Source organism: Mobula hypostoma, chromosome 22 (assembly GCF_963921235.1).
Source record: "Mobula hypostoma chromosome 22, sMobHyp1.1, whole genome shotgun sequence".
Classification (NCBI taxonomy): Eukaryota; Metazoa; Chordata; class Chondrichthyes; order Myliobatiformes; family Myliobatidae; genus Mobula; species Mobula hypostoma.
In genome coordinates, this window is record NC_086118.1 from 1,197,540 (window position 1) to 1,224,939 (window position 27,400).

At 44.1% G+C, this 27,400-nt stretch overlaps 2 protein-coding genes across 8 annotated transcripts in view; one reads left to right on the forward strand and one right to left on the reverse strand.

The window, feature by feature from the left end:
- Positions 1-27,400, reverse strand: part of llgl2 (LLGL scribble cell polarity complex component 2) — a 202,139-nt gene that overhangs the window by 93,166 nt on the left and 81,573 nt on the right. For all 6 annotated transcript variants that reach the window (XM_063030849.1, XM_063030852.1, XM_063030851.1 and 3 more), the window contains one exon: positions 27,061-27,191. In XM_063030849.1, coding sequence (XP_062886919.1) covers positions 27,061-27,135 — 75 coding nt within the window. In that variant the 5' untranslated portion in view covers positions 27,136-27,191. The remainder of the gene's footprint in view (positions 1-27,060; positions 27,192-27,400) is intronic.
- Positions 1-27,400, forward strand: part of LOC134336569 (uncharacterized) — a 147,195-nt gene that overhangs the window by 52,889 nt on the left and 66,906 nt on the right. The gene's annotated exons all lie outside the window — the stretch shown is intronic.

Genomic DNA, 27,400 nt, shown 5'->3' on the forward strand with positions numbered 1-27,400 from the left:
GTGAGGGGAGAGGGGTGGAATCTCATTGAAATCTACCAAATATTGAAAGTGCTAGATATAGTGAAGTGGAGAGGATATTTCCAATAGTGGAAAAGTCTAGGACCAGAGAGCATAGCCTCAGAATAGAAGAACATCTATAGAGAATAGAGATGAGGAGGAATTTCTTTAGTCAAAGGGTGAGAAGTCTGTGGATTCATTGCCACAAATGGCTGTGGCGGCCAAGTCAATGTTCAAAGTAAATTTATTAACAAAATAAGTATATGTTAACATATACTACCTTGAGATTCACTTTCTTGCAGGCATTTACGGGAAAAATACTACAGAATTTTCCAAAAAGCTATGCATTTACAGAGATCTACAAACACCAATGATTAAATGACAAACTGTGCAAATAAAGTTAATACTGAGAACATGGGCCATAAAGAGTCATGATCGGTTATATTTTGAGTGGAGGTTGACGGGTACTTGATTACTAAGGATGCCAAAGGTTGAAGAGAAAGCAGGTGAATGGGGTTGAGAGTGAAAATAAATAAATAAACCATGATCAAATGGTGGGGCAGATACGATGAAGCATAGATCCCCACAAACCAGTAAGGTTCATTTTACATATAGGGTGGCCTGGGTGAAGGGTACCGGTGGAATTGGCCAAGTGGGAGCCTTTGGTGATTCCGCTCCACTTCAGGATGGTCAGCACTAAATGTAACATGCCAGGAGGCACCAAAGAGATTGAGACTAGACACCCTGCTGAGTGAGGGAGTCATTTGCCCTGCTATCACCCCCAATAACAGCCCAGTGTGACCAGTGCAGAAGGGAGACGGGACATGGCACATGATGGTTGATTATCAACAGTTGAATAAATACACACCACACCTCACAGCCACTGTTCTGGATGTGGTGACCATTATTAAGGACAGAGGGGGTAAAGGAGGGGAAGCATTGGTTTGTAACAGTGGACCCGGCCATGCTTTTTTCTCCATTCCCAAGTCCTGAATAACAGGATCAGTTGCCTCCATGTGGAAGGGTCGGCAGGCCACCTTTTGCCACCCCAGGGGTATATACACAGTCCTATGTTGTGACACAGCTCAGTAGCATGACATTTACAGAGGATACAGCTAAATCCTAGCTTCTCCATGCCCCACTATATAAAGCAAGTGCTGTTGCAGGTGCCTCACAGGAACTAGTGAAGCAGTGGAGTGGTTACCTCCCTGAGGAAACGGGTTGGTCCATCAACCCCAGTCAGAATGTTCTATTCTTGGTTACACAGAGGCATTCTGCATAGTGGGAGATACCTGATAAGGCCACAAAAAGATCGTTTTGCAATGGGGTCCCGAACAGCAACCGGTCTTTGAGGCTGCTAAACAGGCAGTGGGAACCGGCTCTCCCATTTGCTCCTTGTCAAATATAGCTCGAATACCATCTATAAATTTACTGATGATACAGCCATTGTTGGTAGAATCTCGGGTGGTGACGAGAGGGCGTACAGGAGTGAGATATGCCAACTAATGGAGTGGTGTCGCAGCAACGACCTGGCACTCAACGTCAGTAAGACAAAAGAGCTGACAGTGGACTTCAGGAAGGGTAAGACGAAGTAACACAGAGGGATCAGAAGTAGAGAGAGTGAGCAGTTTCAAGTTTCTGGGTGTCAAGATCTCAGAAGATCTAACCTGGTCCCAACATTTTGATGCAGCTATTAAGAAGGCAAGACAGCGCCTATACTTCATTAGAAGTTTAAAGGGATTTAATATATCAACAAAAACACAAAAACTTCTATAGATGTACAGTGGGGAGCATTCTGACAGGCTGCATCACTGTCTGGTATGGGGGGTGGGGGGCTACTGCACAGGACCGAAAGAAGCTGCAGAGGATTGTAAATCTAGTCTGCTCCATCTTGGGTACTAGCCTACAAAGCACCCAGGACATCTTCAGGGAGCAGTGTCTCAGAAAGGCAGAGTCCATTATCAAGGACCTCCAGCACCCAGGGCATGCCCTTTTCTCACTATTACCATCAGATGGGAGGTACAGAAGCCTGAAGGCACACAGTCAGCGGTTCCGGAACAGCTTCTTTCCCTCTTCTATCTGATTCCTCAATGGAGATTGAATCCGTGAACACTCTCTCTCATATTATTTCTGTTTTTTTGCACCATTTTTAATCTATTCAATACATGTATACTGCAATTTATTTATTTTTACCTTTTTTTCTTTTGATTTTATGTATTGCATTGAACTGCTGCTGCTATGTTAACAAATTTCATGACATACGCTGGTGATCTGATTCTCATAATCAAAACAGGGAAGTGAGTGGGCGACCACTTTAGGGGTTGTTGTGGTTCGTCCATCGTTGACGTCGAAGAGGACCTCGACACCATAATGGTGGTGTTGAGACTAGCGCGTGATTTGGATTTAAGTGAGGGAGAGTTGCGCAGCGTCAGCCTCACTCTCTCTTCCCAATTCTCATCTGGATCCAGTGGCAAGACAGAGTCAAGACGGCTGGAGATGGGACTAGGCGCAGTGGATGACCAGGACGTCTTCTGTGTCTTGTACTGCTCTACACGTTCCACAACGTTTGCAGAGACCGCTTTCTTGACTGTTGGACCTTCCATTGGTCTCGTCCACTCAATCCGCCGGAGTCTGTCTTCACATGCTGGGATAGACAACTCCCTATCTCACCGAGGGTTTGAGACCCGTCGGCTACCCTCACCTGGTTTAGCCGGCTTGTCGAAGCCGTTGCCCGGGGAGTGGCTGCTGCCGCATGCAAACAGCTACGGGGAGCCACAGGTGAGAGCTGAGTGCCAGGTGGGGACCAAAGGTGGACCAACCGCCCTGAAAAGGACGCGACATGTTCCCCCACCAGAGGTACTACCCCTCCTTGACACTTTAGGGGTACCCCTATTGGGAACGTATCTGGAGAGAGGCATACCAGATTACAGTCTACTATGTAAATGCCTACACTTCTCAGGACACTGAGGAGACCATACATAGCGCTGTTGTGGATAGAGTAGCAGAGACCAAGATGGCCACGTATACTCTGAGGAGGGCGCAGTTGATTGGCGGTCTGCGCATACCAGAAAAGCGGGCACTTGGGGGTTGTTGGAATTGGTAGTTTTTACTAACACAAATCATATTTTTAAACAACTCTTATTTTCACGGTGTGGTGTTTGTCTCTGCCTACTGGTGGCAAAGTTGTATAGCAGTCACATAACGATTTATCACCTTATTTTTCATTGGCCAACTGTTAGCACATGACACATGTACTGTGACTGTGATTTTAATAGAACCTTTGCTTATCTCAGGAACGTGCCTTTTCTCCGTACAAATGCAAAGGTGTTTGCAAAAATTGCCATCTTAGTTCATGTACTTCCTGTATCTGTTCCTTTGTTTAAAACTTTAAAATAAAAGGTTGTAAAGCCGTAAGTTCTCACTCATTCTTGGAGTCCTAAAAGCACCTGGTGATCAAAAAGAAAATCACTAGATCCTTCAGTGGACGAGACAAGAAAATGGGCAGAGGTTTAAGGGGTGATGTTAACTTATGAGGCGGCCAAAACAGCAGCCACAAACTGCTGGACTTGCCAACATGTTAAACCAGGGCATGTCCGGTGGGCCCCTCAGGACACTCAGAGGCGTACAGGAGCCGATCAGATAGATAACACTGGGCGTTGTCACGACAAAATAAAAAAAGGTATGTGTTGACAATGGTGGACACGTATTCTGAAGTCCTGGTGGTGGAGCCATGTGCACGTGGCCAGGAAAACACAATTAAAGGGTTACACCACTTGTCATCCATGTATAGGATCCCCTAGGAGATTCAGTCAGACAATGGCTCACATTTTACAGGAGCTAAGGTCCAGAATTGGGCCACAGAATCCAGTATTTCACGGCTGTTTCACATCCCATATTCCCCACAGACAGCGGGTCTAATCGATTGTATGAGTGGGTTGTTGAAACAACAAATAAAGCTACTGACCCCTACCTGCACCCCTCAGGGGAGACTGGGTATGCTGCAGCAAGTGGCGGATCACCGGAACTCCCTGCCAGCGAGACCAGGCGGGTTTGGGTGCAGCAACCACAGGGCTCATTGGGGCGGGGGGAGATTGTGACGCGCAGATGGGGAACAGGCAGTGGGTAGTGTTACCAGGAAACTAGGAATGACATGTCTGAATTCCCAGTGATCAACCAAGAGAGAGTGTGTGTGTGTTTCCCTGCATTACAGAATGGCAAAGTGGTGGATGCTGGCAGCAGTAGTGATGATGCCAATCTGTGGTGGGTGGTCCTGTAACGCGTTCCTGTGGATGGCGCGTGAATATGCAAACAGTACCAATGTGTCGGACTGCTTGAGTTGTAGGAGGACTCCTAACCACACTGTGGAAGGAATGGCATTAATATCAATCCCTTTCAATGACAAAGAGAAAGACTTTTGGGGAAAAGAGTCCAGCTTCTTGGGTTTTGGCATTCTGTTTTGGGGGAAGCCAGGAGAGAGTAGTCTTTTCCAGCCAACCTTGCTCCATATTATGGAAAAAGTATGAGCCTTAATAACTTCCAGTGGAGTAAGTGCTTTAAGAGCTGGTATTCCCCTACACACGATTTGTGTAACTCACAGGTTCCTAGTCTGAAAGTGATTTCTCCACCTGACAGGAAGGGAAAGGAAGGTTGGTGTGATATGATGAGCACAGGTACAACCAACCAGTGGGAACGGTATCCTAGGATGACTGCGCCTATGCCGAATGGTGCTGTGAAAGTGGGCACCCAATGGCAGTTAGGGGATATGCGGCTTCTGGGCCTACCCATGGTTCCCCATGGGGTGGGATGACTTAGCTATCTGGGATATGTAGTGCTATACATACAGTGCCTCAGATGAGCACCCTGTCTATGTTGGTCGGCATAGGAATAGGGCAGCGGTCCCCAACCACCGGACCGCGGACCGGTACCGGGCCACAAAGCATGCGCTACCGGGCCGCGAGGAAGCTATACGATTTGGTGATATGAGTCAGCTGCACCTTCCCTCATTCCCTGTCACGCCTTGTTGAGCTTGAACACACGCGAGGTTATTACCCGCGCGTCATCAGTTTCAGCACGGGAAGGAGATCAACTCCTCGAGCTTGCAAATGACGACGGGCTGGAAAGTATGTTTGACATAATATCTCTGCCGGCATTCTGGATCAAAGTCAAGGCTAAAAATCCTGAGATAGCCACGAAAGCACTTAAAACGTTGCTTCTATTTCCAACATATCTCTGCAATGAATGCAACGAAAACTAAACGGCGGAATAGATTGGACATAAGGAACCCCCTTCGAGTATTGCTGTCTCTCATCACCCTTCGATAGGACCGTGTTGTTGCAGGAAAACAAGCCCAGGGCTCCCACTGATTCAGCGATATTGGTGTGTTGCAATCATTTTATATGTTCATACGGGAAAAACATGTGCTGCGTGTTTAATATCCAAACGTTACTGAAAATGTTATGATGCTATTGACTTATATAACCATATAACAATTACAGCACGGAAACAGGCCATCTCTGCCCTTCTAGTCCGTGCCGAACGCTACTCTCACCTAGTCCCACCGACCTGCATTCAGCCCATAACCCTCCATTACTTTCCTGTCCATATATCTGTCCAGTTTTTCTCTGAATGATAATATCGAACCTGCCTCTACCACTTCTACTGGAAGTTCGTTCAACACTTACTTCAAGCTCCCCTGTCCTCCTCTGATAATTGACTTATCACTGTATTCATGCGAGGAAAATATGCGCTGTGTGTTTAATATTAAATTCGTTAGATAATCCCCTTTAGAAACGAAATTGAGTGTATTAGCCACTTATCACCGATATTCTGGTCGTGATTAACACCGCGCACCCCCCCCCCCCAAAACAGAATCGCCAAAAACAATTTGTAGAAAGAAATCGTACACGCATGCCAAATCACGCATGCGCACTGGTGCCCGTGCAAGGCTTCATAGTCATTGTAGTCTTTCTTGGGGTAAACCCAGCGTATTTGACTGCTACTCTTGTCCGTTGACAACCCTACCCCCCCCCCCCAGTCGGCCAGTCCGCAAGAATATTGCCGGCATGAAACTGGTCCGCAGTGCGAAAAAGGTTGGGGACCCCCGGAATAGGGCTATCACGGAGGTTTTGGATGATAGCCTTTCTCATGTATGGTACAGCCAAGCTATCCCGAGATATTATATGCATGGCCTCTACAATAGAGATGCAGGCTAACGAGACAGCCATAGCTCTCAAGCATACGGAGGAAGCATTGACCTGGGTATTGGCTGAAATATTAGTTATTTGAATGGGTACCTTACAGAGTTGGATGGCCTTAGGTTACCTGCTTGCAGAGAAAGGTGGCACCTGTGCTGTTATTGATCAAGAATGCTGCACCTATCATGCTGATGAGATGAAGAACATCACTCATCTACTGTAATTGATCACATTAGACAGTTGGATAAGATTAAGAAAGTGGGGGGGGGGGGCAGTTCCAGGACTATTACACTCCAGGAGGAAGTTGGGCTTTTGTGGTGCTAGGAAGCTGGTGGACAACTGCAGCTTACTGGGAGGGGGGTGACTACAGGGCTTATAATAATGGGCATTGTACTTTTGTGTTGTACCTGTAGTTTAATGAGGGTGTCTGCGGACATTTTACTAGCATGAGAGCTGAAATGTTCATGGCGTCGAGTCTTTTGAGGGGTGAAATGCCATGTAAGGGGTTGGCTTATTTGTCGGTTAAATGCCACTTTTGCCACGTTAATCATCAAGTGTCCCATTCGAAAGATGCAGCAGCTCTTTCCCATTAGTTGCCTTGTGTGCCATGGTGCCAGTTTCTGGTTTCAGGCATCTCAGGGTACAAGAATAAAACATGCGAGAGACTCATTCTCTTTCCTTCAACTCCAGGGTGCACTTCAGGCTGAATTCGCGACCAGTGCTGAAGGACCATTGGGAAAGAATGTTTCCGATGTAGACAGGCCCCCTGCATTTACTTAGTGAAGTACTCATTCATAACATGCTTAGTTTTATAACTTGGGAAATTTATTGGAGTATTCATCGAGTTAAAAGGGTTACTGAATGTTTAGTATCGTAGTTTTGTGCAGCTTAGATGAGCACTTGTTTACCTTAAAGTCCAGTTTAGTGTTTCACTGTGTCTACAAATAAATAACATGTTCACTTGCAATCCGTGTCATCTGTTCCACTCAATGAATCCTCAAACCTACTTCCACATTACTACCAACGAAAAGACAGTGCATTCACCCTATGCCCTCATGATTTTATACTCCTCTACTAGATCACCTCTCACTCTTAGTCAGTCTGAGGAATAAAGCCCTAGCCTCTCCAACGTCTCCTCATAATTTGGTCCATGAAGTCCTTGTTATTAAACTGGAAGGACTGCAGAAAAGACTTACATCTTCTCTATAGCAGGACAACCAAAACTGAACATAGTAATCCAAGTGAGACCTCACCAGTGTCCTGTACAACCGCATCATGACCTCCAGCTTTCCTACTCAAACGCCCCGACTTAAAGGCAGCCAGTCTGGCAAAAGCTGCTTTTACCACTATCTACCTATGACTCCACTTTCAATGACGTACTTGTACTAGTGTTCCTCTGTAGATGCCCTGCCATCTGCTGTGAAAAGTCCTACTTAGATTTGACTTTCCCTGTACTTGTACAAATTAAACTCCATTTGCCATTGCTCAGCCCACTTAACCAGTTGACCAAATCCTGTTGTTAACAATAACTTTCTTCACTGTCCACTATACCACCTATTTCAGCATCAGTTGCAAATTTACTAACTGTGCCCTGCACATTCTTATCCAAACCATTGATATAGATGACAAAATATAATGGACCCAGCACTGACCTGAGACACACTACGAGTCATGGGTTTCTAGCCCACAAAATAACCTTCCATCTTCACCCTCCACTTTCTACCATCAAGCTAAATGTGTATCCAATTAGCCAGCTCTCCTTAAATTCCATGCAGTCAACCCTTACTGTGCAGCCTAATACATGGAACCTGAGAGACTTCACAGAAATTCATGTAGACCATATAGAAACATAGAAAATAGGTGCAGGAGTAGGCCATTCGGCCCTTCGAGTCTGTACCACCATTCAGTATGATCATGGCTGATCATCCAACTCAGAACCCTGCACCTGCCTTCCCTCCATACCCCTGATCCCTTCAGCCACAAGGGCCATATCTAACTCCCTCTTAAATATAGCCAATGAACTGGCCTCAACTGTTTCCTGTGGCAGAGAATTCCACAGATTCACCACTCTCTGTGTGAAGAAGTTTTTCCTCATCTCGGTCCTAAAAGGCTTCCCCTTTATCCTCAAACTGTGACCCCTCATTCTGGACTTCCCCAACATCGGGAACAATCTTCCTACATCTAGCCTGTCCAAGCCCTTTAGAATTTTATACGTTTCAATAAGATCCCCCCTCAATCTTCTAAATTCCAGAGAGTATAAGCCTAGTCCATCCAGTCTTTCATCATATGAAAGTCCTGCCATCCCAGGAATCAATCTGGTGAACCTTCTTTGTACTCCCTCTATGGCAAGGATGTCTTTCCTCAGATTAGGGGACCAAAACTGCACACAATACTCCAGGTGTGGTCTCACCAAGGCCTTGTACAACTGCAGTAGTACCTCCCTGCTCCTGTACTCGAATCCTCTCGCTATAAATGCCAGCATACCATTCGCCTTTTTCACCGCCTGCTGTACCTGCATGCCCACTTTTAATGACTGGTGTATAATGACACCCAGGCCTCGTTGCACCTCCCCTTTTCCTAATCGGCCACCATTCAGATAATCTGTTTTCCTGTTTTTGCCACCAAAGTGGATAACCTCACATTTATCCACATTAAATTGCATCTGCCACGAATTTGCCCACTCACCCAACCTATCCAAGTCACCCTGCATCCTCTTAGCATCCTCTTCACAGCTAACACTGCTGCCCAGCTTCGTGTCATCCACAAACTTGGAGATGCTGCATTTAATTCCCTCATCCAAGTCATTAATAAATATTGTAAACAACTGGGGTCCCAGCACTGAGCCTTGCGGTACCCCACTAGTCACTGCCTGCCATTCTGAAAAGGTCCCGTTTATTCCCACTCCTGGCTTCCTGTCTGCCAACCAATTCTCTATCTACATCAATAACCTTACCCCCAATACCGTGTGCTTTAAGTTTGCACACTAATCTCCTGTGTGGGACCTTGTCAAAAGCCTTCTGAAAATCCAAATATACCACATCCACTGGTTCTCCCCATCCACTTTACTAGTTACATCCTCAAAAAATTCTATGAGATTCGTCAGACATGATTTTCCTTTCACAAATCCATGCTGACTTTGTCAGATGATTTCACCGCTTTCCAAATGTGCTGTTATCACATCTTTGATAACTGACTCTAGCATTTTCCCCACCACCGATGTCAGGCTAACTGGTCTATAGTTCCCTGGTTTCTCTCTCCCTCCTTTTTTAAAAAGTGGGGTTACAATAGCCACCCTCCAATCCTCAGGAACAAGTCCAGAATCTAAAGAGTTTTGAAAAATTATCACCAATGCATCCACTATTTCTTGGACTACTTCCTTAAGCACTCTGGGATGTAGACCATCTGGCCCTGGGGATTTATCTGCCTTTAATCCCTTCAATTTACCTAACACCACTTCCCTACTAACATGTATTTCCCTCAGTTCCTCCATCTCACTGGACCCTCTGTCCCCTACTATTTTCGGAAGATTATTTATGTCCTCCTTAGTGAAGACAGAACCAAAGTAGTTATTCAATTGGTCTGCCATGTCCTTGCTCCCCATAATCAACTCACCTGTTTCTGTCTGTAGGGGACCTACATTTGTCTTAACCAATCTTTTTCTTTTCACATATCTATAAAAGCTCTTACAGTCAGTTTTTATGTTCCCTGCCAGTTTTCTCTCATAATCTCTTTTCCCCTTCCTAATTAAGCCCTTTGTCCTCCTCTGCTGGACTCTGAATTTCTCCCAGTCCTCAAGTGAGCCACTTTTTCTGGCTAATTTGTATGCTTCTTCTTTGGAATTGATACTATTCCTAATTTCCCTTGTCAGCCACGGGTGCACTACCTTCCTTGATTTATTCTTTTGCCAAACTGGGATGAACAATTGTTGTAGTTCATCCATGCGATCTTTAAATGCTTGCCATTGCATATCCACCGTCAATCCTTTAAGTGTCATTTGTCAGTCTATCTTAGCTAATTCACGTCTCATACCTTCAAAGTTACCCTTCTTTAAGTTCAGAACCTTTGTTTCTGAACTATGTCACTCTCCATCTTAATAAAGAATTCCACCATATTATCTTTAATACAAGAAATTCTAGAGATGCTGGAAATCTAGAGCAACATAGAAAATGCCGGAGGAACTCAGCAAGTCGGGCAGCATCTCTGAAGATGAACAAACAGTCAACATTTTGGGCCAAGATCCTTCATCAGAACCTCTTCACTTCTCTAAGCGGAAATCTTGCTAGCAAATCGATAGACAAAGGGGAATTAGTGGATGTTGTTTACTTGGATTTTTAGAAGGCTTTTGACAAGGTGCTGCACATGAGGCTACAAAACAAGTAAGATTCCCAAAATGGCACTGGCGATATACAGTGAAGTTTTGTGGGCAGCTCACAAAACTACTAGCTATTCCATTAGGCGACACTGTAGTGTAGTGGTTAGCACAATGCTCTACAGTACAGGCAACCGGGGCAAAATTCCCACTGCTGCATATAAGGAGTTTGAACGTTCTCCCATGACCGCGTGAGTTTTCTCCCACAATCTAAAGACATACCGATTGGAAGGTTAATTGGTCATTGTAAATTGTTCCTTGATTAGGCTTGGATTAAATCAAAGGATTACTGGGCTGCGTGGCTGGAAGGACCAGAAGGGTCTATTCCACACAGTATATACATAAATAAGTAAAAACTTCATCTGGATTATGATCACTGCAATACACTCTAATTCCGACCAGCACCTCTCCGGAGCAGACGACCACACGGAAGTGACGGCAGAGACCTTAAGGTGCCCCAGACGCTTCCCCGGAGCGACCACTGTAAAGCTCCGTCGGTGGCCATCCACAGTTGCCGGAAATGAAGCCTCCGCCGCTGACCTCGGAAATCGAGCCTGAGGCTCGACTGGAGCGGAGGCCTCTGCAACTGTGACTCGGCTTAAGGGCTTGTTTCAGCCGGGAGCCCGGCCATCCGGGATTAAGTGTCGGCTTTGGGGCCCAACCAAATTGACAGCCCGGGCCCTCGGCAGCTGGAAGTGGCAGCGGAGCCTCCCCCGTTACTCGACCCAGAGCGCAAGAAGACACGACCCACCGATCGATTCCCTCGGGACGTGTCCACCAACCTCAAAGAGCTGACAACAACACACTGCATCGATGGAGACCTGGAAAGATGCACTTCTTACTGAGGAAGCGTGGGAAAAGAGCTGAGGGGCTTCAGGGTCCCTATGCCCACCATCCTACTAGCTAACGTGCAAGCCATAGAGAACAAGGTGGATGATCTTAAAGGGAGACTCACCTACTGCAGGGAGATGCAGAACTGCTGTGTATTCTGTTTCACCGAGACCTGGCTCTCCCCTGCCACCCCCGACTGTGCCATCTGACCGGAGGGATTTTCGATCCATCGGATGGACCACACGGCGTCTTCGGGCAAGACGAGGGGATGTGGTGTCTGCCTACTGATCAACAATGGGTGGTGCTCGGACAAACTCCAGCAGCCCAGACCTGGAACACCTGTCGGTGAAGTGTCGTCCCTACTATCTGCCACGGGAATTCACCTCGGTCATACTGACAGCAGTCTACATTCCCCCCAGGCAGACGTGGAGTGTGCTCGAACATATTGTATGCCAACATCAGTGAACTTGAGACCAGGTATCCGGAGGCTTTGCTCATTGCAGCCGGGGACTTTAACCTGGCCAACCCCAGAAAGGCGCTGCCAGAGTTATACCAACATGTCTCCAGCCCCACTAGAGGCCCGAATATACTTGACCACTGCTACACAGCAGTCAAGGATGCCTACAGTTCCATCCCACGACCTCACTTCGGAAAATCGGACCATCAGGCCGTACTCCTCCTGGCTTACAAACAGAAACTGAAGAGGGAGGTCACGGTGTCAAAAGTAGTGTCGTGTTAGATGGAGGAAACGGATGAGGTGCTCCGTGACTGCTTTGAATCGGTGGACTGGTTAGTATTCAAGGACTCGGCAGCTAACCTCGATGAGTATGCCTCAGCTGTCATGGACTTTATTTGGAAATGCACAGAGGACTGTGCGTCTCGCAAGACGATCCGGGTATTCCCTAACCAGAAACCTTGGATGAATTATGAGGTCAAGTCCCTTTTAAAGGCTAGAGCTGCAGCTTTTAGGTCCTGGGATACCAGTCGCTACACAGAATCCAGGCATGAACTCCAGAAAACCATTAAGGGGGCCAAGAGGCAATATCGAGCCAAGTTGGAAGCCCAGGCTAACCAAAGGGATGCCAGTAGACTATGGCAGGATCTAAATGAGATCACTGGGCGCAAAGAAAAGGCTGGGAATATCAATAACTGTGGCGCTTCTCTTCCTAATGAACTTAACGTATTCTACACAAGATTCGAACAGAAGAGGTGCATCCCGCTCCCTTTGGGTGAACTGGACCCAGTAGCATCGAGATTCATCGTCACCGAGGACGTTAGACGGGTCTTCTTGAAGATAAATCCAAGGAAGGCGACGGGCCCAGATGGCGTCCCAGGGCGGGTTCTCCGGGCCTGTGCAAGCGAGCTAGCTGGAGTGTTTGCTGACATCTTCAACTGCTCCTCGCTTTCTAAGATCCCCTCGAGTTTTAAGAAGGCAACGATAATCCCGGTGCCGAAGAAGAGCAAGGTGACATGCCTGAATGACTATCGACCTGTGGCTCTGACATCAATTGCTATGAAGTGCTTCGAGAGATTGGTTATGGCACACATCAACCACAGCCTACCAGTCAACCTCGATGCTTTGCAATTTGCCTACCAGAGCAACAGATCAACGGCAGATGCCATCTCTCTGGCCCTACATTCCTCCTTAGAACACCTGGAGAATAAAGACGCATACGTAAGGCTCCTTTTCATTGACTACAGCTCTGCCTTTAATACCATCATTCCAAATAAACTGATTCCTAAGCTCCGGAACCTGGGCCTTAGCACTCAGATCTGCAGCTGGATCTTCAACTTCCTCACAGACAGGACCCAGGCTGTAAAAATAGGGGACAAGCTCTCCTCTACAATCACCTGAGCACCAGTGCCCCACAAGGCTGTACACCCATGATTGTGTAGCCAAGTTTCCATCAAACTCAATTTATAAGTTGCTGATGACACAACAATTGTAGGCCGTATCTCGGGTAATGATGGGTTTGAGTACAGAGAGGAAATTAAGAACCTGGTGGTATGGTGCAAAAACAATAACCTATCCCTCAACGTCAGCAAGACGAAGGAATTGGTTGTTGACTTCAGAAGGAGTAGCGGACTGCACGACCCAATTTGCATCGGTGGTGCGCAAGTGGAACAGGTCAAAGGCTTTAAGTTCCTCGGGGTCAATATCACAAATGACCTGACTTGGTCCAACCAAACAGAGTTCACTGCCAAGAAGGCTCACCAGTGCCTTTATTTCCTGAGAAAACTAAAGAAGTTTGGCCTGTCCCCTAAAACCCTCACTAATTTTTATAGATGCACCGTAGAAAGCATTCTTCTAGGGTGCATCACAACCTGGTATGGAAGTTGTCCTGTCCAAGACCGAAAGAAGCTGCAGAAGATCGTGAACATGGCGCAGCACATCACACAAACCAATCTTCTATCCATGGACTCACTTTACTCCGCACGCTGTCGGAGCAGTGCTGCCAGGATAATCAAGGACACGACCCACCCAGCCAACACTTTTCGTCCCTCCTCCCTCCGAGAGAAGGTTCAGAAGCTTGAAGACTTGGAAACAGCTTCTTTCCAACTATGATAAGACTGCTGAATGGATCCTGACCCAGATCTGGGCCGTACTCTCCAAATATCCGGACCTGCCTCTCGGGTTTTTTTGCACTACCTTACTTCCCAGTTTTCTATTTTCTATTTATGATTAATAATTTAAATTTTTAATATTTACTAATTTTAACTAATTTTAATATCTTTAATATTTAATATTTGTAATCCAGGGAGTGTGAAGTGCAGAATCAAATATCGCTGTGATAATTGTATGTTCTAGTACCAATTGTTTGGCGACAATAAAGTATAAAGTATTTTCCATTGTGAGGTGCTTTTGAATCGTCTGAACAATTGGTGTTCTTGCAGTCTCCTGAAGGATTAGGCAAACTGGACTCTCAAGAATGCAGGTACAGTTGTCATTACGGCAACCATTGCTGGGGAAAACTTTGAGCTGGACTGAAAGACAAATCAATGTTTAGCCAAGTTAAGCCCCCAGCTAGTTTAACAAGATTAAGATGTTGAGGTCAAATTGGGGTTCAGTTCACTTCTCCATGTCAGCCACTTGAGCCTATCCCCTCTGCCTGGGTTTGATCTGTCCTCCACTCTTCTCACTACAACCATCAGGCACCTGGTGTAGGAGTCTCAGGTCCATGCCGCCAGGTTTGGGAATTATTGCCCTACAGCAGTCAGGCTCCTGCACCAGCTTCATTTGCCTCAGCACCAAAATGGCTCCATGTCTGTGGACTCACTTTCAGAGATTCTGTGGTTCATGCTCTGTATTATTTATTGTTTTAAAAAAAAAACACACCATTTGTTCTTTATTTGCACATAGGATGTTGGTCTTTGCTGTGTGAGGCTTTTTTCATATTGTGTTTCTTTGTTTTGCTACTTGTAAGAAGTTGAATCTCAAGGTTGTATCTAGTATGCATACTTTGATAATAAATTTACTTTGAACTTTGAAGAAACCACGATGCTACATGAAAGATACTAGCAATGGATAGAAGATTGGCTGACTAGCAGGTGGCAAAGAGTAGGAATAAAGGGCATTTTCTGGTTGGCTGCCAGTAACTAGCAGTGTTCCACAAGGGTCAGTGTAGCTTTTTGTCACTTGGATGATGGAATTGATAGGTTTTGTGGCCAAGTCTATGGACGATACAAAGATAGGTGGAGGAGTACATAGTGGTGAGGAAACAGGGAGTCTGCATAAGGACTTAAATTAGGAGAATGGGCAAAGAAGTGGCAGATGGAATACAGAGTAGGTGACTGTATGGTCATGCAGTTTGGTAGAAAGAATAAAAGCCAAAAATTATTTTCTAAATAGACAGACAAATCAGTAAATCAGAGATGCAAAGACACTTGGGAATCATTGCGCAGTATTCCCTAAAGGTTAACTTGAAGGTCGAGTCTGTGGTGAGGAAGGCAAATGCAATGTTTGTATTCATTTCAAGAGGACTAGGCTAATGCTGAGGCTTTACAAGTCACTGGTCAGATAGCATTTGGAGTATTATGAGCAGTTTTCAAAGGTTCAAAAGGTACATTTAGTGTCAGAGAAATGTATACAATATACATACTGAAATTTTTTCTTCGCAACCATCCATGAAAACAGAGGAGTGCCCCAAAGAATGAAAGTTAAATGTTAGAACCCCAAAGACCCCCCACCCATGCATAAGCAGCAAAGTTACGATCCCCGCTTGCCCACCAAAGTATTGGCACCCCCCCCACCGAGCACTCAAGCGTGCAGCAAAGCATCATAAAGACACAGACTTGCAGTACCCCAAAGACTACTCGCTCACCCAGTAATTCAACTTACCACAGGCTCTCTCTCCCTAATAAGGGAAAAAGAGGTGTCCCCGTTTCACAGAGGGGAGATATATCTAAGAAAGAATGTGCTGGCATTGGATAGGGTCCAACGGTGCACGAGAATAATCCCAGAAATGAAAGGGCTAATGTTTGAGGAGTGTTTGATGCCTCTGGGCTTGTACTCTCTGGAGTTTAGAAGAATGAGGGGGATTTTATTGAAACCTATCAAATATTGAAAGGCCTAGATAAAGTGGATATGGAGAGCATGTTTCCTCTCGTGGGTGGCCTCAGACCAGAGGGCACAGCCTCAGAACAGAACAACATTCCTTTTAAACATGGATGAGGAGGATATTTTTTAGCCAGAGGGTAGTGAATCTGTGAAATTCATTACCACAGATGGCTGTGGAGGCCAAGTAATTGGGTAAATTTAAAGCAGTTTGTTAGGTTCTTGATTAGTAAGTGTGTCAAGAGGTTACATGGAGTAGGCAGGAGAATCGGGTTGAGGAACAATAAAGCAGCCATGATGGAATGGTGGAGCAGACTATGAGCCAAACGGCCTAATTCTGCTCATTCAATTTAGCTACTACTTTAACCCTATGCATTCACAGATAGTTCTCCACTAGCCAGCAGAAGTCAACTCCTAGTTTTCCTTGCTTGGCCTTTTAAATCAAATAGCAAATAGGAGTATTTCTTAAAAATTAGATAGCATTATCTAGCCCTTGTAGCAATATGTTAAATTCTTCAAGTTTTTTTTTGCCTTAATATACAAAATGCTATAATTTGGGCAGTCTTGTATTTTTTTTTAAAAAAGATTTTGAATGCTACAATAGTTAGGTTAAGAATTCATTCCAAAATCATGGTGATCAAGACCAAACAGATTAAAGTACATTTCAACTAAAAGGTAGAATGCACTCATCCTGCAAGCCATTTGAGGTTGAAGACAAGAGCTTAGTTTTATTGCTTCAGGCACAATATACAAGTTTAAGTGGAAATCAGTGAACTTGCTCAATGAAATCTATCACTATAATCAAGCAACTGCAGAGAGATGAAGTCTTCTAAAGGACATTTAAAAACTTCTATAGGTGTGGAGTGGAGGGTATATTGATTGGCTACATCACAGCCTGTTATGGAAACACCAATGCTCACGAACAGAAACTCCTACAAAAAGTAGTGAAAATGGCTACCCCATCATGGGCAAAACCCTCCCAACCATTGAGCACATCTACATGAAAGAAGCATCCAACATGAGGGACCTACACCTCCCAGGACATGTTTTCTTCTTGCTGCTGCCATCAGGAAGGTGGTACAGGAGCCTCAGGATTCACACCACCAGGTTCAGGAACAGTTACTGTTCCTCAACCAAAGAGGATAACTTCACTCAATTTCACTTGTTCCATCGTTGAAATGTTCCCACAATAAATGGACTCTCTGTCAGGGACTCTTCATCTCATGCTCTCAATATTTATTGCTTATTTATATTTTTGTACTTGCACAGTTTGTTGAATTCTGCACTCTGGTTGTACGCCCTAGTTGAGCGATCCTCATTAATTCTATTATAATTATTCTATAGATTTGAGTATGCCCACAAGAAAATGAACCTCAGGGTTGCATATAGTAACATATATATTTACTTTGAATATACTACATGGAAAAACTCGTGTGAGTGTTCAGTTGCATCAACCTACTAAACAGTTTATAGCAAGCCACCCTGCCTGCAGGAACACACTGCACGAGAATGTGCTGGAAGGAGGATCAGTGACAGCATTTAAGTATCTAGACGGGAACTCCAATCGCTTAGGCAAAAGGTCTATAGGCCAAGTGCTGGAAGACTGGATTAATATGGACGTGCCCAAAGGTCATCCTCTATGTGGGCAATGATTGGCCTGTTTCAAACAAGAAGCAATTTGCCTTCCAACTCTTTACAGCCTTTCAGTATGCAATGGAATACAGCATATGCCTGGACGAGTACAGCTCTAAAACCAATGAACAAACTCGACAACATTCAGAATCAAACACTTAAATGATACCTCCTCACTTTCTCAACACCCAGAGGCACTGCAGTAACCTATCAATGCTCGAATGATGCGGCACAAACCCACAGTGTCACTGCTTAAGGTGGAGGGCGACAGCCACATGAACAGCACTGCCTTCACACTATCCCGATCTGAAAACATGCTCCTCCTTACTGGCACCATGTGAAAAATCATGCAACTCCTTACAATCTGCATCAGGGGGCTTAGGCTTAAGGCAAGAGGAAAAAATTTAATGATGACCCAAGAGGCAAGTTTTTTCCACACAGAGGGTGGTAGCTACATAGAACAAGACTGCAGAGGTTCGTGCACTGCTTAAGGGTTGGGATGATTGGGAGACAGGACATCTCCAAGGTCAGCAAGAGCCGCGCTCTCACGTGCCATCAGGAAGGCAAAGCGATAGTACTCACAGAAAATTCACAGGCATCTTTGTGATACCAAGAACATGTGGCAAGTGGTTTAACCTGAAAAAGGGTATCTCATCATATTAGGTGGATAAGCAGAGGGGTAATTTGGAAGCAAAATACGTTAAAAAATTCCTAATTTGTAAATATCTAAAAAAGTGTGCATTAGATAAATCATATTTATCTGCTCAGTGAGAGGCATTAAACAATCCCCTATAAACAAATCTGAAAAAGTTATTATTCCTTTGGTTTTCCAAATTAAAAAGGTCTCATCTAAAATTGATGGTTTAAAAATAGTTAAGGCGGATTTTACTAGAAAGAACAAAATTATTTAACTCAAAAAATCTGCAAAAATGAAACCAATTGATAGCTACAATTTATAAATGGTTATTGAATTTACGAATGATATCTAATGATAAGATTAAAGGTGCTTGGGAATTGGAATTTCAAGAGTTACTTTCAGATAATCAATGAAGCAAAATTTTTCATTTGATAAATACTTCATCTATTTGTGCCCATCATTCCTTGATACAGTTCAAGGTCGTGCATCAGGCACACACGTCAAAGGATAAATTAGCCCGGATTTTTCCCAATATCAATCCTATTTGCGATAGATGTAATATTGAGGTGGCCACTTTAACTTATATGTTTTGGTCTTGCATAAAGGTGGATAATTTTTGGAAAGATGTCTTTAAAACTTTATCAAAAGTCTTGGATCTGGACTTACAACCAAATTTTGGGATTATTCCATTGGAAGCAGGATATATTCCTGTTTCCGCTCAGCAGATGATAGCCTTTTCAACTTCATTGGCTAGGAGAGCCATTTTACTTAAATGGAAGGATCCTAATCCACCTGTTTTTTTATTGGCTTTCCTCCATCATGTCCTGTTTAAGTTTGGAGAAAATAGGTCAGACATTTGATATATCCTTTAAATTTGAAGAAATCTGGCGACCTTTTATTCAATATTTTCATATGATTTGATTTATTGATTTTTGTACTGACTCTCTTCCAGTTATTTTTCTGAAGTTTTAAATTTGATTAGAAAGTCTTTCTTTTCTTGGTTTTACTCTCAGGATGGACTCCCCAGTTCCTTTTTTTCTTTTTTTGTTTTTGTTTGCATAGAACAGTGGGTTTTTTTTTCCCCACATAAAAATTTCAAAAAGTCTTTTTTCCATGAATGGATAAGAGGAGAATTAACTATCTTTTTCCTTATTATACACTCTATATCAGATTAATGCTATGCATGATTTTGATAATGTTTATTTCACCTTCTTTATCTATTGTTATTGATATATATATTTGAGATAATTCTCCTCATTTGTATATATGCTCTTTTTAAATCAATAATAAAAAAACAAACATGTGGCAAGGTTTACAAACCATAGAAGGTTACAAGCCCACCCTGGGCGTCAACGACAGTGATGTCTCCCTTCCTGATAGGCTTGAATGCCATCTATGCACAATTTGACACAATGAATGTGACATCAGGGAAAGCTCCCTCTCTCCGAGGAACAGGCATCCTGTCTGGCCACAGCCAAGCTGAAGAGGATCTTAGCCAGGGTAAACCCACGCAAAGCTACAGGGTTGGACAACATACTTGGTCAGGTGCTGAGAGATTGTGCGGCCCAGCTAACAGAGGTCTAAACAGACATCTTTAATATCTCTTTGCAACAGTCCACTGTCCCTGCAGACTTCAAAGCAGCAACATTATTTCAGTGCCTGAGCAAGCGACAGTACGTGGTCTAAACGATTACAGCCTAGAGACACTGTACTCAACAATCATGAAGTGCTTTGAGTGCTCGTAATGGATCGCGTAAAATCCCACCTTCCAACTTCCTTGGACCATTTGCATTTTACCTACCACTCAAACCGGTTCGCTGATGATACTAGATAGATAGATACTTTATTGACCCCAAAGGAAATTACAGTGTCACAATAGTATTACAAGTGCACAGATACAAATATCAGGAGAGAAGTAGAAAGAATAAAAAACAAGTTACCACAGTCTAACAGGAGGGGGTCATCACTTCACTGGCTACAGGTTGACTCATTAGAGAGCCTAATGGCCGAGGGTAAGAATTACCTCATATATGCTCTTTGGAGAGTACAGTTGTCTTAGTCCATTACTAATAGTGCTCCTCTGTTCAGCCAAGGTGACATGTAGAGGGCGAAAAACATTTGTCCAGAATTGCCAGGATTTTCCGTAGGGTCCTTTGTTCTACCACAGCTTCCAGTGTGCCCAGTTTGACTCCTGTTACAGACCTAGCCTTTCTAATCAGTTTACTGAGCCTGTTGACATCACCCGCGTTGATGCCATTGTTCCAGCACACACTCCGCATAGAAGATTGTACTGACGTCAACAGACTGGTAAAACGTGAAGGAGAGGCCTGCATTCTCCAAAGGACCTCAGTCTCCTCAGGAAGCAGAGTGACTCGACTTGTACTTAGCCCTTCTTGTACACAAGCTGTGTTGGTGCTCCATTTAAGTCTGTCATCCAGGTGCATCCTCAGGTACTGTAGGTCCTCACCACATCACACTATCAAAAGTAACAGTGAGCAATGCAATCTTAGTCTTCCTGAAGTCCATCACCATCTGCTTTGTCAAATGGTGCAAGCTGAATAATCTCCAGCTCAACATTAGTAAGACAAGGTCCTCCACCAGGGCCTGCATTTGTCCTCCTGTCCTCCCTTTATGCACCCATCTATTGCTGAGTCAGAGAATTTCTGCAGATGACATGACCCAGTATTGTATCTGAAGTCTGAGGTATACAGGGTAAACAGGAAGGGAGCCAATACAGTCCCTTGTGGGGCCCCAGTGCTGTTTACAGCCACTGTGGTATATAATGGTGGTTGGGCTCTAACAACAATGAAGAGCTGGCCCAAGGAGAGGAGGTAGATGGGTTGTTGTTCTGACACCATTTCACAAGTCTAAATCTCAACGTGGACAAAAGAGATGAATGTTGATTTCAGGAAGGCCACTCTCCATCGCACATCAATTGCTCTGCCACGAAGAAAATAAAGAACACCAAGTTCCTTGATGTGTGCATAACAGACCATCTAACCTGGACCCACAACATCTCATGAGTCCAGGCAGCACAACAGCATCTACACTTTCTGAGGAGATTGAGGCGCACAAGGCCCCCGATCCCTATTCTAATAGCCTTCCACAAGAGTACCTACCATCAAGTGTGTCCTGTCTGGTGGCATCATTGTGTAGGGGGCTTCGACTTTTATCTTACTGCAGAGGCTAATTAAAATGGCGTCTTTGTTATGTTAATCTGGGGAATCCGGTTTTGTTGTGTTAAACACTGAGAAAGTTTGCACTAGCAGTTTGTTTTGGTTTAGAGTGTGATAAGAAAAACGTTATTAACCAATTGGGATAGTTGTTACGTTTTTGGTTTATTTGAAGATACCATATGCGCGGGGTTTTGGGGCAGAAGGCGGGAGAGCGAGACAGAGGATGGACGATGTGCTGTGATGTCCGCTAACGGGGTCGGACCCCGAGGAGGGCGTTCGGCGAGGAGACGGAGACGGACTCGTGTGGAGCGTCTGGTCGACCACCGTTGTTGGTCCCAGGCGGCCGGTCCAGGTGGTCCGAGGGGGTTGCAGGGTGAAGAAGAAGGTCCTTGAGCTCCAGTGGTTTTGTGCATGAAGAGATTGAACTTTGATAAGTGTGGCGCCTTTTATTTTTCTTTTATATTTTATTCTCTATTATATAGTTCCAGTAATATCTATAAACTGTAAATCATTTAATCGTATCTGGTGTATTGTCTGTTATTTGGGCGGGGTGGGGTACCTCACACAGCATCCACACAAACTAATTACCCAGTTTGGCGGGGCTGAGGCTGTTTCCCTTGACGACAGCGAGCCGAGCGATCCTGAGGGTGGCCGGGGGGGGGGGCGGGGGCTGCAATTGTATGACACAGAAGCTGCAAGGCAGTTTGCCAAAGGCCTGAAGTGTTGCTGGGTTTCCCTATAACCCATTCCACAATCTCTTTGACCCACTGTCATCAGGAAGGTGGTACAGGAGCATCAAGACAAGGATTGCCAGACTGGGTAACAGCTTCTTCCCTCAGGCTGTGAGACTGAAGAATACCCCATCACCACTGAGGTCTCATCTCCATGATAGCGAGCTACTTACCTGTGCTGCACGCTACATGCATTTGGAATTATATTTATTAACTTGTGTTACGAGAATACACATAAAATTAAGATGTTTGCTGGCCTGGGCTAGCATCAGTGGCATCAGCAGTTGGTCTGCCACCTGCCCTCAGGGGAAGGAGAGATAAGGAACAATGGAGCAGCGTCTGGAGATGTGTAATGGAGGGACGTGGGAGAGGGAGCTGTCTGGAGCGGCTCCCCCTTTGAACCCTGAACTGTTTGAAGTGATGGACAGGCGATACCCCAGCAGCGGGATAAAAAGGGACAGGTTCGCTAAGACAGACACACGCCACCCGAGGTAACGAGACCCTGGAAGCGGTACGCTTCTCACGAGTGGGTGAGAAGTACCGGACAACGCACAGGGTGGAAAGGTACGATCAGCGGGAACCCGGTGTGTGTCCGCCCTTGCCTGGGTGCCGGGTTCACTGCAGAGGATCGACCGCATCTGGAGGAGGGGTCACAGTCGGTGACCTCAGGTGACATCACCAAGGACCCGCCCAAATGCTGTTTGTGAGCCATCCCGCTGGTCTGTGAGTGAAGCAGTGTTCTGAATGATCAGTTGTTCCTATTCTGTCTCTCTTCCCCCACCTTGTCCATCGCCATGGCAACGATTACTGCGAACTGAACTACAAGCTGGACTGAACTTTGAGTCATTTTGAAGTTGGTCATTTACCCCTAGACAACGATAGAGCTTGATTGATGCTGTTATCTTAATTCTGTGCACATGTGTGGTTATCATTGTTGAATTGTTGCATTTATTATCCTTTCGATTACTGTGTTGCTTGTTTCTTTAATAAAACTTTCTTAGTTCTAGTACTCCAGACTCCAACTGAGTGATCCATTTCTGCTGGTTTGGCAACCCAGTTACGGGGTACGTAACACTTGCTTGTGATAATATTTAATATGCTGTGTGTGATATATGTTTTGTAGGTGCACCATGGTCCAGAGGAAAGGTTCTTTCGGTTCTATACATGTACGGTTAGATAACAATTTTAACTTGAGGAAATTTTTGGCATATTCATATATTATTAGCTAGCTTGCATTCATATTCCATTTCCCCTCCACTTATTGCTTTTTAGTTACTTTGTTGGTTTTTGAAAGCTTCCCAATAGTTTTTGCAATATTGCCCGTATGCCGTTTTTGGCTTCCCTTGTCAGCTATGGTTACCTCATCCTCCCTTTAGGATGCTGCCATTTCTTTGGCATTAAATTATCCTGTGTCCTCCAAATTACTCCCAGAAAGTCTTGCCGTTGTTACTCTGTCATCTTGGTTAGGGTCCTCTTCCAATCAACTCTGGTCTCGTGCAGCTGTAGTTACGCTACTTAACCGAATACAAACACATCTGGATTTTAGCTTCTCAACCTCAAACTGCAAGGCAATTTCCATCATTATGATCATTGTTTCCTGAGGGTTCCTTTACCTTAAGATCCCTAACCAGATCTTTTTCAGTGCACAACACCAAATTCAGAATTTACTTTTCTTTAGTATACTTGCCCCAAGCTTCTCTGGAAAGCCATCGCATAGGTATTCTACAAATTCCTTTTCTTGCGATCCAGCACGAACCTGATCTTCCCAGTCCACCTGCATACTGAAGTTCCCACCTTAAGACTGTCTCTTACATATACTTTCTACCTCTTGCTGTAGTTTGTACCCCAGACCCTGGCTACAATTAAGCGGCCTGTATACATCTCCCATCAGGGTACTTTTACCTTTGCAGTAATAAATGAAATAACAGGAGGCTGAACAATAAATTGTGGCAGCAGTTCACATCCATTTTGATTTAAAGACAGCACAGTAACAGGCCTTCTGGCCCGATGAGCTTGCACCATCCAATTACATCATTGTGACCATTTAACCCACTACCTGTATATCTCTGGAATGTGGGAGGAAACCAGAGCACCCAGAGGAAAACTACACAGTCACAGGGAGAATGTACATACCTGGGTTGCTGAAACGCAATAGCATATGCTAACTGTGCTGCCCTACATGCATTTTCAGAACACACACACACACACCAGGATAAACAACAAATTGGGCCCATGGAATACAGAGGCAAATATCACAACAGATATAATACAAAGGCAGATAGCAGGGTGATTGTAAATAATCTTCTTGAAAACTCTTGATATGATCAATAATGATGCTCCTCAGGAACTATCACTAGATTTGTTTTTTTTTTTGACATGCATTAGCGATTTAGAAATGGATGTCAAAGAATACAGTGTTCATGTTTTGTTATCCATATACAGTGGATACTAGTTAGTTAGGACACATTGGGACCAGTTCATTTTTGGCCTAATTAAACAGCTATCTCAATTAGTCAATGCTTCACTGAAGTACTTAAAAATGTATTAAGAAAACCATATAACTGAGAAACAAATTATGTATTTAAATGATATACATAACAATTTAGAATACCACCACTACTACAGTACTCTACAAAACTGTATTAGATCCTAATAGTTATTAATGGAGGAATTCATCCAGTATATGTTGTGGTGTTCTTATGATTGACTGCAAATGAACAAAGTCAGCACCTTCACTAGGGTGTGCTGTACAATTGTCAATAATCAGAAGAATTTTTCTTGATTTCCACTGTAGCTCCATATCACAACTCATCCAAAATTAAATATAGACTAAATCATCCACACATTGGTAAACGCTCCATGACACTTCTTAAAAAAAAAGGGCAAAATAAAAAAAAAACAAAAAGCACTTTAAAAAAATCTGCATCCGTTGGCCAAAATGGATAACATAAAACAAGCACACCCAACTGGTGCAATTTTAAAACTGTTCTTTGCTCTAAGCACTATAGTGTCTAATGGCCACACTAGTGTATGTGACTGACATTAGTTAGAAACTGTTTGGCTACAGTCTCCTATCCCAATTAAGTGGCATAGTGTCCCAAATGAACAAAGAGAATCCTAGTTATTTTCTCAATTTTTTTTTGATCCTCAAGAGTTGTCTCAAATAAGCAACTGCCCCAATTAAAAGATGGACCAATTAACAGAATCCACTGTTTTTAGAAATGAGCCAAGCATGAGGATAGTGATAACTGCAACTTGATTAGATAGAATGGTTAAATAGGTACAATCACAAAGAATGTGTCAGTAACTTTACTCTCTTAGGGAGCTAAGGAGGTTCAATTTGTCACTGAACACTTCAACAAACAAAGATGTTAAAAACATCGTGATTAGCATCACAATCCATCCAGTACAACAATTTGAATTTTCAAGAACACAAAAGCTGAAAAGAACAGTGAACTCTGCCAAATACATCAGCACCACATCCCTCTCCATCATTGGAGGTGCTGCCTCAGGGGCAACATCTAAAGATGGCAATCTTCTCACAGCTGTAATCAGACAGGCAATACAGAAGCCTGAAGTCCCACATCACCACATTCAGGAACAGCCATTTCCTTCCAACTATTTGGATCTCGAACCAACTGGCATAACTCTAAAATCTCTTAAATTTAGCAACACTATGACAATTTTGATCACTTTGCACTAAAATGGACATCGTGTTTTTGCTCTAGTTGTATCCTTTCTTGTAATACTTAAGTAAAAGTTATTTTTAATTTATGCCTTTGTGACTTCTACTTATATGATGCTATGTAACCGTGATCGTGGTGCAAGCAAGTTTTTCATTGTGCATATGACAAACTCAACCCTGACTTTTTGTTCTGGACTATGCTCTGGTTCCTGAATTTCTGCAGCCCCACTTATTCAAGCTAGTGGAGATTATTCCATCACAATCCTGACTTGAGCTTCGGAGTTGCCAGATAGTTTCCAGTCAATAACCACCCCAAGATGATTTGGTGGTTGGGGTACTTGGCAATACTTATTCAGTGCAGCTGAATGCCAAAAGGTAGGAAGAACATTTATTGGAGCTAATCATCACCTGACATCTGTTACACATTATTTGGGACTTAATCCTGCTTTGTGTAGACATGGACTGCTTCAGCTTCTGAAATATCATGAATGGTTTGTACATTGTACAATCACCAATATTCCCACTTGAGCTATAAACTGGAAACAAGATGGTGTGGAAAGAGAAACAGAAATAATGTTTCAGAACCTAGACCAATGTCAGAACTGGGCGGGGGGTGGAGAGGGAGAAGAAAAATTAAAAGCTAGTTTTCAGTACCAGAGGGAGGGGAGGGTTATGTAGAACAAATGGTGACACTAAATGTTTGATGTGTCTGTTAGTTATCTTATAATTAACAAAACAAAGGGGCAACCAGTGGAGGTGGTGTATTTGGGCTTCCAGAAGGCTTTTAATCTGCTGCACAAGAAATTATTAAACCATACTCCACAGTGTAATGTACTGGCATAGATCAAGGACTGTTTAATGGCAGAAAACAACAGCAGGAATAAAGAGGAGACAAAATGGAAAGGTCCTGATGGAATGATTCCTTCTTGCTCTCCATGCACATGCTCAACTTCAAGACTTTATATTAAGTTCAGCAATTGCCCTCTTAAGGATGTGTTTGACCTTTGTTTCAACTGTTAATTCTTACCTTAACGTTAATCTGAGTTTAAACAGACTTCCCTTCTGTCCTTTCCACTTCTCCCTCCTCATCTTAGCACATTTGCCTTCTCATCCAGAACGGTGCCTCATTTCATGCCCGACTGTTGCTGTCTAACCTGCTGAACGCCTCCAGCATTCCGTTTCGTTAAAGTTGATTCCATGACTGACACTCAACAAGATCGGTATGTTCTGGAGAAATCATCAGATTGACTCACCTTATTAAACTGGAACAGGTCCTGCTTGACACGTTCTCTATGCAACTCATTCCCATGTCTTCGAAATCTCCTCATTGCACTTCTTCAGAGGTGACAAAGCAGCTTCAGCACAACAACCAAATGAACAGCTCCTGTACAAAAGATGACACAAATGGTTAGCTCACAGCTGAATGCATGCCAACTCCTACTCTTCTTCTACCCTCTGGTGACAGGGTACTCTCAATTAAACCATACGCTGCCCATCATCAGATCCTGCAACATCAAGTCCTTTGTAAAGCTGTATCTAACCAAGTCACAGCTGGCTGGCATTCAGTTGGCAATAATTAACCTCCATGTTTAC